The sequence below is a fragment of the Netta rufina genome (assembly GCF_964035555.1).
Source record: "Netta rufina genome assembly, chromosome: 28".
Classification (NCBI taxonomy): Eukaryota; Metazoa; Chordata; class Aves; order Anseriformes; family Anatidae; genus Netta; species Netta rufina.
Window position 1 is genome coordinate 5184174 of NC_140152.1, and position 17630 is coordinate 5201803.

General features: G+C 60.0%; 1 protein-coding gene across 1 annotated transcript in view; it reads right to left on the reverse strand.

Moving 5' to 3' along the window:
• Window positions 1-9213: 9213 nt before the first annotated feature.
• Window positions 9214-17630, reverse strand: part of LOC311219480 (ephrin-A2-like) — a gene marked incomplete at both ends in the record, with an annotated part of 65934 nt that continues 57517 nt past the window's right edge. The window contains 3 exons of the mRNA XM_084302618.1: window positions 9214-9335; window positions 10702-10767; window positions 12809-13101. Coding sequence (XP_084158744.1) covers window positions 9214-9335; window positions 10702-10767; window positions 12809-13101 — 481 coding nt within the window. The remainder of the gene's footprint in view (window positions 9336-10701; window positions 10768-12808; window positions 13102-17630) is intronic.

Sequence of the window (17630 nt, forward strand, 5' to 3'; positions counted from 1 at the left end):
GTTTCAGCAGGGAACTGGCGCTGGCGGTGTAACACTGTATTACCGCAGCATTAGGAGTGAAGTATTGATCCTAATCCCCTGGTTCAAAAATAGGATTATCAGAAGGGGAGGGGAGGCAGGGGGCGGCCGTGCGGGAGGATGCCCTGTCCCCATCCCCGTCCCCCCAGTCTCTGCAGTGGAGGAAGGTGCTGGGACGCTGTGTGTCCCACCCGGCTGCATCACCCGGGGCTGGCACCTGCCCCAGAGGACCCAGAAAGGGATCAGAGCGGGGTTGGGGTGGGTGCAGACCATGGCAGGGGGATTTCTCCTCCTGCAGCCAGCCCTGCGTCCCCTCGTGGCGGTGCCCACAGCACTGGCTGCTCCGTTTGGCCGTCTCCAGACGCGCGTTTCCATTACGCGGCCTCTGCAAAGCCATCTCCCCCGATCGATACCGGCGCCTTCATCCCCCATTGATTGATTGACCGGTAGAGCCCAGGCTCTCCAGGCTCTCCGGAGCTCTCCCAGGCCCAGGGGGGCTTTGCTGGATTTCTGCTGCCGTGGCCACTCGTGGCCCCCCTGCCTTTCCCATGGCTGCCCCGTGGAGGGGAGCAGGGTCCCGGCGAGGTCGGCAGTGCCAGCACGGGGCTGAGCGGGGCTGGGGCTGCCCCAGAGGCTCCCCCCTAGGGTTTTGGGTGATGGTATCGGGCACTGGGGCGTGTGGGGGGAAAGGGGTTCACTCAGCTCCGCTGCCGTGCACCATAGCGCACGCGGCACCGGGCTGGGCGGCTGCTGGTATTGTGGATTAAGGCACACGGTGGAGGCTGCGTGCATTTGGGCTCCTCCGTGCCAGGAAATCGGGAAGGGGGCTGCGAGGGCGGCTGCATCTGGCACCTCACTCAGCCCAGCCCCGAGGCTTTGTCCCTCGTCCCAGCAGCAGCCCCTGCCCGCCGGCTCCCAGCACCGCTCACGTTTCCCTCCTAATCTCCTCTTTTTCCTTCTTAATCCCCTCTCTCCTCCCCGGGCTGGTTCTCCCTCTCCTCTCTCTCCTCCTCTTCTCCCTTCCCTCTCTTCCCGCCCGCCCCCCTCCCCGCAAGCCAAATTACCCTTAATGATATGCTGAAGGCCATGACACCCATGTTGTCTCTTTGTCATCCTTCGCGGTGCAGTGTGAAAAGATAATACAAAATGCGGCACTTATCTACAATTGAGAGCCAAGACAACTTGCTAATCCCTTAATAACGCGCCGGCGAGGGCCTCATTGGCTGGCGGCGCGCGGGGCTCCCGCGGCTGCATGCAAAATCGCCGCCGCCGCTGCCAAGGTCTGGGCTCGCCGTGCGCTCTGCGCCCTGCACCGGGCACCGTGCGTGCCATCAGCCCGGGCACAGCTGCCCCACGGGAAATGGGGTGCTCCGGGGTGCAGCTGGCAGCCAAACGAGCCCAAAATGAGGAGGGGGAGAAGTGGGGAGATGGGGAGCATCCTGCGGAGGTGTGGGGGAGAGAGGAGAGGGCCCAAGGTTAAAAGGGACGTATTCCCGTGGGACGCATCCTGGGTCTGCTGGTGCCCATGTAGGATTCATCGCTGATGGCTGCAGTCGGGCTGGTCCTGCTGCCAAGGGAGCAGGGCATGGTCTCGCTTGCTTTCAGCTGAGGTGCTGCGCTGGGCACCCTGGAGGGGGTTGCAGATTGTGTTCATCCTTCTGGGGATGAACTGGGGACGAACTGGCCAGTGCTGGGGGATGAGCATGGCTGCACCTGAGTGCCGTGGCCTGGGAGCATCGCTGCACCTGCAACATCGCTGCACCCAGGGCACCTTTACACCCACAGCACCGCTGCACCCAGAGCACTGCTGCACCCAGGACTGGGGATGCCGGGGTGCAGCGATCGGGGGGCGCAGTGATCCCGGTGTCCCTCTGCCCCGCGCCCTGTGACGGACAGAAATTGCCTCTTAATTTCCGGCTTCCTTTCCCCTTCCCCACCCCCGCTGTGATTTACTTCTCCCCGGAGGAGCCCAAAAGCTGTAAACACACTTTTATTTGTCAGTTGTATCCCTGCAGCCTGCAAGGCTGTTGAAAAGGTAATATATGATTTCAGTCCTCTTTGCTTGATGATGTCGGGATTAGGAGCCCTACATATTTTATAGAAACCTCTACATGATCTTCCTTTATAAATCATTTAAATAGGAGTGTCTTTTCTTGGTGTGTGATATAAAATATTTACTGGAGTGGATGAAGGCTATTCATCCGTGTTTACCCTCCTGCTTACCAGACCGGCTACATTTACAAACAGCTCAGCCTGGCACAGCCCTTCGCCGCCGCCTGCAAGGACCTGGTTATACGTGCGGCTTGCATGCTCCGAGCCCTGGGTGTGCTGCAAAAGTCATCACGGGGACCTGGGAGGGGACAACGCATCCCCCCGGCTCTGCTTTGCAGCAAAAGGAATGGTTTTGGTGCGGCAGCTCAGCACACGCTGGTCCAGGAGCCGTGTGCCAGGGTATCCGCAGTCGCATCGCCCTCCACACGGCCGGCTCCTGCCTGCAAAATCCGGGCTGTGCCCGCGGCTCCCGGCCCCGCAGTGTCCTCCCGAGCGAGCGAGGCGCTTCCCCGGCCATTAGCATTCATGGCAATTCTTTTCATTTGTTACCTGGCAGGGAAATGAAAACACGTTGTTCCCCCCAGCGGGGTGTTCCCCATGGCGAGCCCCAACTTTTCAATCATTTCTTGGCACCACCGTGGCAGAGAGCGGCCCCCCCACCCCCCAGGCAGGAGACATTGCTATTAAAAGGCTCGCCCAGGGGCATGTATTTTACATAAGACGCCGTGTACATGCTGTGCAACATTCAGGAGGATCATGCTGGAGCAATTGGTCCGGATATAATGCCGGTTACCTTGCGAGATAGGAGCGCGCAGAGGGGAGCGGCTGCTCGCTCTGTGCCGCAGGGAACCGACCCCCCCCGCAGGCCCTTGGGGCTCGGAGGTGGCAGAATCGCAGCCGACGGTGGGATGGGGACAAAGGAGCAGGAGGGTCCCAACTGCTGTCCCCTGGGGTGGCGTCGCCGCCGTCCCCTGCCCGCGAGGTGCGAGAGCTTCCCCTCCCTGCCCGCGACGCCGGGGCGGGGGAATTAACAGCTCAAGAACCGAACTAAATGTCTAGTGGCCTGAAAAGTTTCATTTCCTGCTAGCAAGGGCCCTGCGGAACGGCATGTAAAGGAGGCTGCGCTATCTGTACACAATTACACACCCGGCTGGCTTATTTCATGGAAATCAATGGCCGCAGAGGGACAGCCCGTCGGGGGCTCTGCAGTGCCGCGCGCCGCCGGCCCCCCCCCGATGCGTGCCGTGTCCTCGCCGCGCATCGCCCCCACGCCGGGCACAGCCCCGCATGCAGAGCAGCCGCGGATCAAAGGTGCTGGTGCTGCCTGGTGAGCAGGGACGGGAGCAGGCAGTCGGTATTTCCTCTGCCCTGCATCCCGGCAAACTCACCGCTTCCCTCTCCCGTGCTATTTTCATAAATCATCCCCCCCCCGAGCTGGTGTTTTCCTGGGTGCCCGGCAGCTTGTTACACGGACATCTCTGGTTGTATCGCTTGTACCTATCAAGAGATAAGGCTGGGGAGAGGAGCGGAGGGAGGGGAGGCAGGGAATAAAGTGCTGATGTGACAGGCAGGGCACAGAAAACAAGGAGCAGGGAAGTGGCAGGGCCCAGGAGGTGCCGGGGAGCGCAGGGCGCTGCGGGTCACCGCGGTCCCCTGCTCGGGATGGGACCAGGGGATGCCGTGGTGACCCCCCTGGTCCTGCTGCAGCCGGGAGCTCGTGGCCTGGAGGGGAGGCATGACACGTTTTGGTGGGGGATTAAAGCACCGGGAAGGTTGGAGAATCGTACAGTGCCTGCAGTTATTTTTAGCTGGGGTGTTCCCGGTGTGGGGCTCGCAGGAGTTGGAGGCTTCTGCCTCGAGCAGCCCCGGGGGAGCGCTCGGTCCTGTTCAACTGCTGGCTGTGAGCGCTCCCCTCCAGGCACGGGGTTGGCCCCTCCGTGGTGTAAATCAGGGAAACCCACAGCAGGGCACAGCAGGGCCAGGCACTGCCCCAGCTGAGGCTCCAGCCTCCAGCTGCATTTCGCCTGCAGGCTTCTAGAGCTGGAGCGAGGGGAAAAGGGAAGGGAGAGGATCCAGAAGTGTCCAGATCCTGACCCCCACCGAGGTGTAAGCCTGGCTGCTAACACAGGGCACAGGGGCAAAGGGGGCACCCTCAGCTCTCACGCTGCCCATGGCCATAACCCATCCGCACCTCGTACCTTTATGGGATTAAAAGAAAAAAAAATCATTAATGCTGGAATGTTGAGATTTGGCTGCTCGCCTCAGATGAGCCCGGCACGTGCTGGCCCCGTGATGCTGCCATGGGGTCCTGAGCCGGAGTCGCTGAGGATTGAAGGGACCTGGGGAAAGGAGCTGGGGACCGGCTTCATCCCCAAGCGCTTCCCTCGTCCCTCCCCGGCACCTGGAGGAGAGCACGGCCCCGGCCCCCTGTGGGCACACCGAGCCCTGTGGTCCTGATTAATTGGCACAGCCACATCCCGGAGTAAATCATCCCTCGCTGCAGCATGGAGGAGGCGAGGCCGCGCATCTGTCAGCCTGGAAACCCGACCAGGAAGCCTCAGGGCTGCAAACCTCGGGGGCTGGGGAAGCCTGGAGGGGTCTGAACAGCACCAGGGGCAGCGAGGAGCTCGCTGCTCCCTGCAGGAAGGCAGCCCCAAATGGTCCCAAAGCCACACTTTGAGCCAGGGATTTTGCTCACGCAAGCCTGGGGCACGCTGCTCCAGGGCTGGGGACAGGGGTGACACCACCCCGCGTGCCACCGCCAGCCGGTCCCTGCCCGCAGCTTCAATTACGAGAGCGGCAACGAAGTAAAATTGGTGCTAGAGGAGCCTCAGGCCCGTAAAAAACCCATTTCAGACACCACCAGCCATACGTGACGCTCAGGGGAGCCCTTGCAGCTGGGTGCGGGGGCTGCCACCCCCCTGGCCAGCAGCGCTCCTGCACAACAAAGCCACGTCCTCGCCACCGGCCCACGTCCCGTGCTCCAGCCCGCTCCAACAGGGCTCAGCACAGCGCTGCCACCAGAGCCTGTGCCCCATTGTACCCCCCCCAGGCTCCAAACACTGCCCGGGTTCCAGCAAACCCAGGCTGTGCCCAGGAACAAGGCTATTTTGGGGTCCTGGGGGTGAAACCAAGTGGGATCAGCCCTGGGGGTGCAGGGACCCGCGGTGGGTTGGGAGACCCAGCTGGGGTGCAGAGCAGCCCCCCAATAAATCTCACCATGAGCGGGCACACGGGGGCCGTGTCCGTTCCCATCCCGCACGCTGCCACGGCTAGCGAGGAGAGGAGGTTTAGGACGTGTTTCATTTCTGCAGGTCAGCGTGCGGAGGAATTCTTTGTTTCCCAACAGTGCCAGACACTTCAAATAAGGAAAGAGAGACACAAAAACAGGGTCTGGTTCCTAACAGCCCATCTGCTTCAGCTGGTTATTCCCCACCTGGCGCGGAGCAGCCTCCAGCTTTTAAGGACGCAGCAGCTTCCCCACGCGGCTCCGACGCCTTGTGAGAGGCGGCGATGCTCGGGAAGGGGACACGAGGCTGGGATCCGGGAGAGCAGAGAAAAGGAGCTCCCAGGTCCTGCAGATGGGCAAAGCCACCATGTCCCCACCAGCCAGGTCACTCACCTTGTGTGTCCCCGCTCCCTTTTGCCCAAGAGCCCCCAGAGCCTTGGGGAACCCAACAGGGATGGTACCGGGGGTCTCCACCTGCCCGCAGAGTGCTCACTGCCCCAAATCCAAGATATGGGGTGCCCCTGGGGGCAACAGAGCCAGCCCCCGACTCCAACCCCAGGCTCTCAGCCACCCACCAGCCCCATGGGGTCATGACCCAGCGATGGCCCTGGGTTAAAAATAGCCCAAACCCAAACTGGGCTGGTGGCCAGTGCTCACTGGGCTGCCTGGGGCAGGGTGCTGGAGGCTCTCCATCACCGTGGGTCCTTAAATCAAAGCTCGATGCCACTGCCAAAGAGACAGGCGGGCTGATCAAAATGAGCCCTTTCAGGCCTTAAAAATCCATGACTCCATTAATTAATTACTAACGATGATCCGTCTCAGCCTTGCGCCTGCCAGCTTGCTATTTTTAACTCCGTATTTCCAACCCCACGTGTTAAAAAAATCATGAGTCAGGCCTCAAAAAAAAAAAAACTTACGGCGTCGGGCTGAAAAGCTCCTCTTTTCCCCATGTCCCTGCTGGGCTCTTTCTCCGGCGCTTTGCGGTTTCCCAGCCTGGCACTGGGTTTGCCAGGGCGAGGAGAGGAGCCTCGCATCCCCGTCCGTCCGTGCTGGTGTCGCTCCCCGCGCCTGGCACACAGATGGCCCTTATTAAAAAGCAAAATGAGTCTTTCACCCTCTTGTGGCAAACTTCAGAGCCTCGGATCAGCTGCACGAGCCTGAATTAATTAACAGCGGATTGTTCCTATTCTGCTAATTATGCTGAAATATGCATTAAACGCTGGAAATTAACATGGGCCGCACAAAAAAAAGTTATTTAGGGCTGCGACAAACAAGCGCGGGCGGGCGCCCGGTGCGAGCGCTGCTCTACCCGGGGAGGTGGATAGCAGTGGGGGCTGCCATGGGGTTAGGAAAATCCCCCCCGAGGACGTGTGTGATGCCCCTCGGAGCAGCCTGCCCAGGTTTGGTGGCCCCTGGGGACATGGCCAGGCACCGGCCCAATGCAGCACGAGGGGAAACTGAGGCAGCGGTGGGCAAGCGCCTGGGGAGACACCGGAGCGCCACGTCCCAGCCCGCAGCGCCCACCCACCGGGCTGCATTGCCTCCCATAATTAAGTACTATCAACAATCGCATATTAATTAATTTAATATCCATTATTATTCATTAACAGAGTAATTAAATCCTTCCCGTAATTAATGCACCACCCAGCAGAGCGGTCTGGCGGCACGGCCCCCTCGCACCGGTGGGGAGGGCGGCGCTGGGAGTGGGGAAGGAGCCGAGCGCGGCCACCCTGCTGTGCCCCAGTGCCTCCCAGTGCCTCCCAGTGCCCCCCAGTGCTGCTGGTGGCTGGACCGGTGGCATATTTTGGATCGGAGCCCGGCGGTGGCGGCGGGAGGGAAAGGCACTTCTCGAAAGCAAGGGCCTCACATGACATTTATTTTTATTTTATTATAAAAAAATACAGAATCCAAATTAGGTGGTGATCCGGTTACCATCAGCACGACGTCGAGGACGAAAGCGGCGTGGCTAAGGACGAAGCTAGGCGGGACGGAGACCAACACGCAAAACCAGCGCCGACAGCGGGCTGCCCCCAAGGGAAAAAAACCGACCCAAGCAACCCCCCCCCCAGCCCTCACCCAACCCTCGCCTCTGCTCAGAGCTCCCTGCAAGTGTTGCTGCCTCACTTTGCTTTTAACTCTCTCACAGTCGCTGTACACAATATAGATATTTATATATATAATCTATATATATATAAAACACAGACCGAAGGCCAGGTTTTGCTGTCGCCACTCCCCTGCGAGCCCGGCGGTGCTGGAGCGGTGCCCGGGCACGGCCCCCGGCTCCCCCCTCGCCCCCCGGGGTACCGGTGCCAGGAGAACCACGATGCTTCCGCTCGCCTTTGAGAACCACGACCTGGTCAAGACACGGGGGGACGGGGACGGGGACAGGACGGGGGGGGGGCGGTGGCGGGGAATGCGTTTTGTTTTTTTTTTTTTAATCATCGTTTTGTCATTTTCTTTTCTTTTTTTTTTTTTTTTTTTTTTTTGGATGGTTGAGATGAGCTTATTGCAAGATTTCAGCGTCCTAGTCTAAAAAATAAAAATAATCAAATAAAAATAAAATAAACCCTTCCATAAAATTCATTCTCAACAATACATAAAAAAACGCTCACAGTATAGCGCCTGCCGGCTGTATTTACAGAGCGGAGCGGCCCCCGGGCCCCCGCGGAGAAAAGAGACGGGGCTGGAAAAGGTCCGTGGAAAGGGCTCGGCACGGGCAAAACCGGCGTCCCGGGGCCACCACCCCCGGCGTGAGCCCCCCAGGGGGGGGACAGTCCTGGATTTAAGGCGAGGAGGGGCCGGGCCCCTCTCTGGTTCATCTCCCACCCCCTGCGCTTCGGGGCCGATGGTTTTTTTTCCGTGGTTTTCTTTTGGATGTGAATAAAGAAGAGGAGAACAAGCCAAAGCCCGGCGCAGCCGTGGCCCCGGTGCCAGCCCCGCACAGAGCGGGGGGGACAATCATGGGGGGGGGTCCCCTGTCCGCCCCCCACGGCCAATGCAGGGGACAAGCCTGCACGGCCACGAGCACCTGGGAGGCGGCGAGGAGGACGGGGTACAGACCCAAAAAGCTGCTCCATCCTGGCGCTGGGGGGGAATCCAGCCCCCGGGGGGGCACAGGCGGTGCTTGGGCTGACACGGAGGGGATGCAGCAACGGGGGGGGGCAGCGGTCGGCCTTGCTCCAGCCCCAGATCCAGCCGAGCACCCGAGGGGGCTCCCGGTGCCATCCGGGACCCCCAGGGCTCCCCATGGGTGCTGCCACTTCGCTGCTGGCGGAGATGCCCCGCGGGGATGGAGGTGACATCCACAGTGCGAGCCATGGGGAGGGGTCACCCCAGGGGGCTCGCAGCTCGGGGACCCCCCCAGCGGCCTCGTGTCCATCTGGGTCCCCCATCCCCGTGCGCTGCGACGTCCTGCTGCAGGAGGGGTGGCCTGGCTGGGAAGGAGTCCGTGCCCGCAGAGCCATCGGCACCGTGGTGGCGTCCGTCTCGCCGTGCCGGGCGAAGGCAGCGTGCCACGGCCACCGCGGCCCCCCTGGAGAGAGGGGCTCAGCGCCAGGGACCCCCCCCGTGCGGTTCAGTCTGACACGGGGAAGCCTGGACTGAAACAGAGCCAACCAAAATAAAAATCTTTTTTTTTAAAAAAAAAAAAAAAAATTGGAAAAAAAAAAATCAAAAATCAGGACTCTATATTTGGTCTAGAAATGTAAAAAGCAACATCCTACGGGGGAGCCGGAGCCGAGCGAGCTTCAGGGAAGGGAGCCCTCGAGGCGCGCGCGCGCGGGCAGGATCCGTCCCGGTTCCACCGCCGCCGGTGCGGGACCGCTCCCCCGGCGCGCTGCACTGCTGCGGGGGGCTCCGGGGGGCTCCTGGCCGGCAGCACAGCCCCGCTCCGTCCCGCACCTCGCCCCGTGGCGCTAGGAGGCCAGCAGCGTCCAGAAGACCGGCACCACCACGAGCGCGGCGTGCGGCACCCTGAGGCTGCAGCACGAGTTGTTGCTGGTGAAGATGGGCTCCGGGGACTCGTAGAGGGAATCGTCTGCGGGAGAAGACGAGGAGAAGGGAGGCGTGAGATGGCTGAGCCCACCCCCCGGGGGCACGGCGGGCGATGCTCGGCACCCCCGCTGGTGCCTGGCACCCCAGGGTGGTGCCAGGCAGCGCCTGGGCCCCGTTCCCTGCCCAACCTCCCCGGCTGCTCGGACGCCAGCAGGGCTGGATCCGTCCCAGCTGCGTGACACCAGCCCGGCAATCCGGCACCGCGCCGGGTGGCAGAGCAGCGCGTGGCCAGAAAAGAAGTTAAATTATGGCTAATGCTGTTAGCGCGTTCCCCGGGCTCTGCTCTCTCGTGTTTATCACCAGATTAAGGATTTTTTTTACAGAGCCAGAGCCAGGAAAAGCAGCGCCTGCCCCTGCCCCTTCCTCCTGTCCCCATCCTGCAGGGTCCTCGCGTGGGGTCGCCCAGGACCCCTCTCATCCAGGGCTGGGTGCTTGCAGATGCAAAAGGTCCCAGGGTCTGGAGTGGATCCCCTGGGGGCCCGGTGTCCCCCCCCCCGAGCAGTGCCTGTGCCACGGCTGCACAAAGGCAGCCCTTCGCCTCTGCAAGGCACCCACATAATAAAATCCCGATATTATTAAAATACTGAAAAAAAAATATATCAGGAGAGATTTTTTCCCCCCATTATGCCCTAGTCCTGAACAAAACAGAATGATTTTTTACAGATGGTTTCATTATATTGGGTTTTATTTTAAAGCCATGCAAATAAAAAAAAAGAAAGACATCTTTTTAAATGGTGACATTTCGCAGGCACTCAGCCCTTCCCCAGGGAGAGCTGCTGCCATTTGCTAATTACACGTTAACAGGAGAAGAAAATTATTAATTTGTTTTTTTAAATGGCTGAGTTATTTGATTCTGAAAAGTAGCCACTGTGCAGAGATTATTATTTTTTTTTTCCCCTTTCTGAAACCCAGCGGCAGGCGGCAGCCGCCCAGGCGAGGCGCTCGCCCTGCGCCAGCCGTGGCTCCGGGCACGGACCCCGCAGAGGAGCTTTTTGGGCAGGATGGGGGCACCCCCGAGCCCCAGGACACCAGCAGGGTTTGTCCCCCTGGTGCTCGCAGCCTCCTGCACCTCGGTGATTCAAAAGTGCCACCCTGGGGACACCGGGGGTCACCCAGGACCTGGCGTGCCATGGGGACAGGATGCAGCCATAGGGGTCTGCGTTGCCCCAAAGCTCCTGCCCCAAACCTCCCTTCCCTTAAAGCCACTTTTATGCAGCCAAGTCCCACAGAAACCAGAGGTCCCCCCTCACCCACACCTGAAAGCAGCAGCCCCCAGGGGCCAGCAGCCCACCCCGCAGGGCAGCTGCCCCCCGCGGCCCCCTCCCCACGGCCCCGTGGCGCTCACTTACTCGTCGGCCGAACGTAAACCTTCAGCTTGAGGCAGGGCCTGTCCACCATGTTCGGGGGAGAAGCGGCTGCGGGGAAGCACAAAGGGGAGACAGAAGTGGTCCCGTTAAGTGAGGCAGCGGCTCGGACCCCACAGCCCCCCATGGGGACAAGCAGGGACCCCGGACCCTTTATAGCAGGAGGGCTGGGGCTGGCCTTGCCCTGCTCCAAGGCAGCCCAGTGAAGGGCATTTACTGGTCCCAGTGCAGCTGGCAGCGATCAGCAGCAAATATTCAGGCTGCCTCCAGCAGCTCCGTGGGCTCTCATGTGGGATTAATGCCTTGCAGAACACGAGGGCAGGGATGGGAAGAGCAGAGGAAGGGGCGAGGGCTCGGTGTCGGTGTCACCGTCACCACCGGGGAAGCCCCAGGTTTCATGGTGGCACCCCAGGGTGCTGGCGGTGATGCTCTGCCCCCACCCACAGCCCCAAACCCCTGGGATGGGAATGGGGTCAGGGCTCCAGGTCTGCAATGCCCAGCCCCATGGCACGGCTGGGGTGATTCCAGCTGATGTGTGCCACAGGAGCCCCCTGCCCAAAGCCCACTCCCCACTGGTGGCTCTCTGGTGGCCTCTGTCCTGTCCCCCCCGTGCCACCAAGGAGGGTGAGAGCGGGGGCAGGTCTGCGTGGCTCTCCCTCACAGGCAAAACGAGGCTAAAGGCAGAGCAAAACTAATACTCGATGGGAGAGACAAAGGGAGTAATTGCAATAATTATCTTGGTGAAAGTCCCCTCGCAATATTAGAAAATGTGATTTTTTATATATGTGTTTTTATAGGAATTTAATTTTCTTTTTTCCTTTTTTTTTTTTTTTTTGAATTAAAGAAGGGAAGAGCGCGTTACTCGCAATAAAGTTTAATTTCAGCTGGAAGAAGGGGGAATTGGGATGTGGCTCGTGCCAGAGCTGGCAGCAAGGGGCCACCCTGCTTGGCACGCGCGGCTCCGGGCACACCAGCTCTGGGGGGGGACACGGCGGGCTCTGGGGACCCCAAAACGAGCAGCGACACCGGTACCACATCCCCACTGATGGAGCGGGGTCCAGGCAGCGGTACCAGAGCGCCCGTTACTTCTTATCCTCTCCTTTTCCTCCCTCGTGCAGCGCCCTGGAGGGAACACGACTGCCGAAATTCGGGAAGGTCACGGCGCCGGCGCCTGGCACCGTGCACGGAGCCCGCGGTGCCCACCCCCGTCCCCAGGGCCAGCGCACGACCTTAGCCCAGCGCAGGAGCACGGCCCCGTCCCCGTGCCCGCGAGGTTAATGGCATTCCGATCCGCGGGCGCGAGGAGGAGGTAATTTCTTTTCTTTCATGTCTGCTAAATACGGTTCCTCAAAGAGGCATAATTTCTAATGTTCCGCATGACATGAATCCTAACCGGTTTAGCAATGATCAGCTTCACCATTTACTTCTGTGTAATCTCTCCCTAACGACATTAAAAATAAAAAAAAAATAATAAAAAAATAAAATAAAACGGGGCTGGGGCGGGAGGGGGGGGGGAAGAGAGAGTTGTAGCTGCCGTTATTTCGCGAGTGACATTTTACAGGGGGAGAGAGCGAGGGGGGAAAATGATAATTTAATATAGATAAAAGGAACAAATTAAGTGGGCTGAAAACAGATGCTTTAGGAAAAAGGGGGAGAAATAATAAGGGAGATAAGCAGGCCGGGCAGCTCCTGAGCGAGGAGAGAGGCGTCCCTGCCTCCCCGTGACACCGGCGGGTGCTGGGGGGTCACGGTTTCTAATTTATTTTTACTTTTTTACCCTTTATTGATCACAAGGCTCCCAGCGCCCGATCCGAGCCCATTAGCTTATTTTCCCGAGGCTGGAGCAGCTCTCTTCCTCCTCCTCATCCTCATCCTCCTCCTCTTTCTCCTCCTCCTCTACTGCCACCCCTGAGCCCGGCCACTCCGGGAATTAAAAGTGGGCCCAATCCTGCCACGTGCCCAGATTTGGGGGGATTTACAGCATTTTGGGCAGCCACCGTGGCCGCTGCTCCCCTTCGCTCAGGACATCTGGGGCAGATTTTGGGGGTCAGCATTCAGCCCCCCTACCCCACCCCGGCAGCCCCCCACTCACAGATGTAGTAGTACTCGTGGCCGGGCCGGAACTCGAAGCCCAGCGAGAAGGGGGTGAAAAGCTGGAACTTTTCGGAAAACTTGAGGGGCCCGTTGGGGGAGTCGGGGCGGTTGCACTCCCAGCGCTTGAAGCCCTTCTGGCGGTGGTCGCAGGACGCGTGCCCCTCGTAGTTGACCATGTAGAGGACGTAGCGCTCCATGCGCTCGGCGGGCAGCGGCTCCTCGTAGTGCGGGCAGTAGATGTCCAGGTAGTCGTTGATGCTCACCTCCACCGTGTAGTCCCCGCGGTGGAACCTGCGGCACAGCCGGTGTTAGCACCCTGCATCCCCCCCCCCAAAAAAGCTCCGCGGGGCCTGATCCTGCCCGGCCCCGCACCCCCTCCCCAACCTCATCGCCCCGGTCCCCCCCCCTCCCCAGCATCGACCTCAGGAGATTAAACCCGGCGCCTCGGCGTTGTGGGATTAATAAACGGGCGATACTCGGTACCGAGGAGCAAAAAAAAAAATAAATCATTATTCACCGCGATAAGCATCAGCCCTTTTGGTATTAGTGCCGATGCGCGCCGCAATCCCGTTGTAATTTGCGTTTTTGGCACTGATTATCGGAGAGATTAAGGGATTAGCGGATCCGAAGAGGGCCCTGCATGCGGCAGCTCCCACCCCACAGCAGCACCCAGCCCCTGCCCCTGGCACCCTGGGCCCCCCCCGGCCCAATCCTGCACCCCCCCAGGAGCCAACCTGGTGCTTCTCCTTTATTCCCCCCGGCCTTGTGATGAGTTTTCTCTGCTAATTAACTTGAGGCTCCTGCAGCACCGCTCCCCCCAACACCACATGTCCCATATGCATCCCACATTGTACCCCCCCACACTAATCCTGCCCACGGCCACCCCCTGGTGCTCCCCAAAACCACCCGGGCTGAGGCTGGCTCAAACTCATCACACAGATGCCCCAAACACACCGACGACGCTGCGCACCCCCCAAATCACCACCGGTGCCCAAAAAGGCACCCCAAAAGGGCCGGGGGGGCGCAGGATGGGGATTTTGGTCCTTGAGCCCTGCCGAAGGAGCCGGGCGGCGGTGCGGAGCCGCCATCCAGCTCATTACCTGCCTCATAAGCACTCTGATCACACAGGGACAGGCGCTAATTAAGGAGAAGGGCTTTGCTCGCTCTCCTTCCCTCTCCTTTTCCGAGTCGGTTGTGCCAACCCTGCCCCTGGCAAGGTAACATTTTAAAATGTAAAATTAATACAAAGGGCCGCGATTTACTGGGAAACAATTTCAAACGCACACAAAACAATAAAAAAAAATAAAATAAAAAGCTCTCCTCTCTTCCTTTTATTTAAAAAAAAATTATTTATTTTAATGATTGTTATTAAAAGCCAAGCTAAGGCGATTGTAACAGAAGGGCCCACGCTTATCAGGGGAATAATAATAATAATTATATTTTTGGGAAAAAAGATCAGCCAACTCCAAGGGCTTTTGCCGGACTGACAAATTGCTGAATTAAAGCTGATTAGCTGTGATAAATGGCGTGGACGGGGCTGGGCGCTCCCGGGGCCAGGGGAGGGCTCTGCCTTTGCGGGGGGAGCGGAGGAGCCCAGCCTGGGCACGGTGCCCCCCCAGCTCCTGTCCCACCACCCTGGGGGCTTCTTGGGTTGGGGACAAGGACGGGACACTGCGGGTGTGTGGGAGGGAGGGGGTAGCAGGAGCGAAATCCCAGCCCCCCAGCCTGATGGCACCGGGACGGTGTCCCCCCCCCAGCCATAAGTCTGCTCAGCCTGGTGCTTTTAGGGCCAGAGGCACAAAGTCACACATAAAGCTACGGAAATGTTTTATGGAGAGGGCGATGGGATGTGGGGAGAAGATGATGGGATGCAGGGACAGAGGGGTGGGATGTGGGGACAGGGCGATGGGACAATGGCACAAGGCAACGGCACATGGGGACAGGATGATGGCACACGGGGCACGTGCCGGTGTGGGGACAGGGCTGGGGACAGGACGGGCAGGGCACGTCCTCATCCATCCCCGTGCACCCCAGGTTCGGGGTGACTTCGTCTCGGACCCGTCCCAGCTTTTCATTGCCAGCAAAGCTTTATTGGTGCCCCCGATCCCCCCCCAGCTGCTTCCCCACCCCGTAAATCCCGGGCGCGCTCCCGGGCTGGGGTCTGCTGGCGGGAGCTCCCGCGGAGCCAGACACGGAGCGGCGCGCACGCACGGAGCCGTCTGTTAATTTGTTATCGTTTAAGGCATTCGGTCCGCGAAATGTCAACAGCATTTTAAAAACCCGCCACCTGGAAAGCGCGCTGTCGCCCCGTGTAATACCCGCAGCAGGGCTGCCAGGCCGCGCTAATTAAAATGAGTGGGATTTGAACTGTCTAAACGAGGCACATCGCTAATTCGTCTGCTTCGAAATATATATATATAAAAAAAAAAAAAAAGCAGATCTCGGTCAGGCTGGGCTGAGCCGGGCAGTTTTGGCGCGTTCCCTGGTGGGCTGCGTGCGCCTGGCCCGGCACCCGCTCGTGGTGCTGAGCTGCCGTGGGCCAGCTGTAAGGTAAAACATTAGAAAAAAATAAAATAAAAATAAAGTTAAAATGGTAAAATGCTGCAGCCTGGTGGGAGGGGACGCGATGGCTCCCCGGGGAGTTTTGGGGCACGGGCATCCCGTCTGCAGTGGGGCTGACTAGGTCACGCTGAATGAAAACCTCCCCGGTGAGCACATCCTGCCATAATCCTGGGAATTTTGGACATGGCATTGGCCCAGCCCCTCCACACAACACAGGGACCCTGCGTATCGCTGTGGCCAGAGCTGCGGGAAGCAGCACCACGTCCCCGTGCTCAGCACCCACCCGCACCAGGGGCTGGTTTGTGGGATCTGCGCCTCCAGAGCTGCGCGCATCCTGCACAGGCCCTGTGCCACGTGTAGGATTTCACCATTTACCGGTGCCCGCCTTGGTGCTGGGACCGGGTGGGGGCTGGTTTGGGGCCGTGGGGGCCCGGAGCTCGCCCAGCGCCCAAGGGTTAACGCGGGAGCCTCGCTTCTCCCTGACAGAGATGAATGGAGCGGCCTCGGCGCTCACCCCGGTGGGATGCTGCGCTTGACAATCGACTCCGCGCGGCTTTCAGCTCTGTCAGCTACCATTAGGGCTGGGATCCCGGCTAATTGGGTGCTTCATTAGGGGCATTCGTTACCGTTAGCGCTGCCTGACAGCCCGGCAGCTCTGCGGGGCAGGGGACGGGGCTGCCCCGATCCCACAGCCCCCAGCTCGAGGGACCCTTCCCCAGGGGATCCGCACATGGGGGCGGCTGCGGGGGGCACCGGGATAGTCCTCGGGGTGCCCCAGCGCCTGCCCGGTGCCACCGCCCTGCCCTCGCTCCCCATCCACGTCCCTGGCCGTTAATTGAGAACTTTCCCGGCCCTCGCTGCCTCTCCTTTTGCATGACAAGAGCGGAAATCCATTGGAGTGAAATTGCCTGGAATAAAACATCAGGAACCAAGCGGCCCCGCTGCCCCCCGCCGGGTCCCCGCGCGGTGCTGGCCAAGGACAGGGCAGCACTGGGGGCCGTGGGGGCTCCTTCCCCAGATTTTCCCTCTCAGACATTCACCGGGGAGGAAGAAAAGCCTTCCAAGAGCCCACCCGATGACAAAGCTGCTTTAGGGAGACGTCACGCCAACCCTCGCTCTCTACTTTTCTTTTTTTTAAGGCTTTTTCTGCAACCCGATGGAACCGGGGGGCGGCTGCGCCCCAGCTGAATCCCACACCCAGGCCCAACAACCCCATGGCTAACGGGGCCAAGTCCAGGCAGGGCTCTTCCAGGAGGCGCCCCTGGCTCCCCCCAGCCCCAAGCTGCCACCCTGGGGTGAAGCCAGGGCTGGGCAGGGACCCGTGGGTCCCCTCCACGCACAGGGTGGCACCGGTGTGGCTGTGCCAAGGATTTCACTCCGGCAGGACCGGCCCCGTCCTGCCACGGCTCTCAGCACCCCACCTGCGAGCCATTTCTGCCAGCAGGGAGGTTGAATCCTTCCCGTCCCTATTTGCCGAGGCAGCACACGTGCTCTCCGGCTTGCTCTCGTTTTTTGTGTTGATTTTTTTTTTTTTTTTTATCTCATCTAAATTCACATCCCGGTGACCCTCGGAGGACGGCGGCCGCGCCCCTCGCATGCCTGCCCCACAAAACCCTCCAGAAGCGCCCAACACAAAGCTTTGCCACGATTCAGCCGTGCCCAGCGGGCAGTGGTGCTGGGCACCGCAGCACCCAGACCCCGTCCCGAGCCCCCCCCCCACAGCCCCTGCCTCAGTTTCCCCTCCAGGCAGCAGCAGCCCTCCCTAAAAGCCCCCAAGGAGCGCAGCAGCCTTGTGCACCGACAAAGGGCATTTGTCTCGTGGTCTGGTTACACCCTGCATGCCCAGCCAGTGTCCCAAGGGTTAAATAATTCAGATTTTTCTTTCCCGAACAGCTTGAAAAGAGATATGATTGCGCTCACTGAAATACGTTGGGGGGGGGGGGGGGGGAGATATTATGGATGGAAAAGAGCTATTTAAGCTGAAGAACAGTGTTGGCACATAAACAAATGGGTATAAACTGGCCATGAATAAATTGAGGCTGGAAATTAGAAGGTTTGCAACCATCAGAGGAGCAAGGGGCTGGAACGGGCTCCGGCAGCCGGGCGGGAGGCGACGCGGGGCTCGAGAGTGGGGCTGGGGGGGGCTGGTGCCGGGGGTCCCCAGCTCCTGGGGGTCCCATGGCCCCGGGGCAGCCGGGCACAGAAAATTCTCGTTTCCACCTTCATCTGCTGAAATTCTCCATCATTCAAATAGTCAC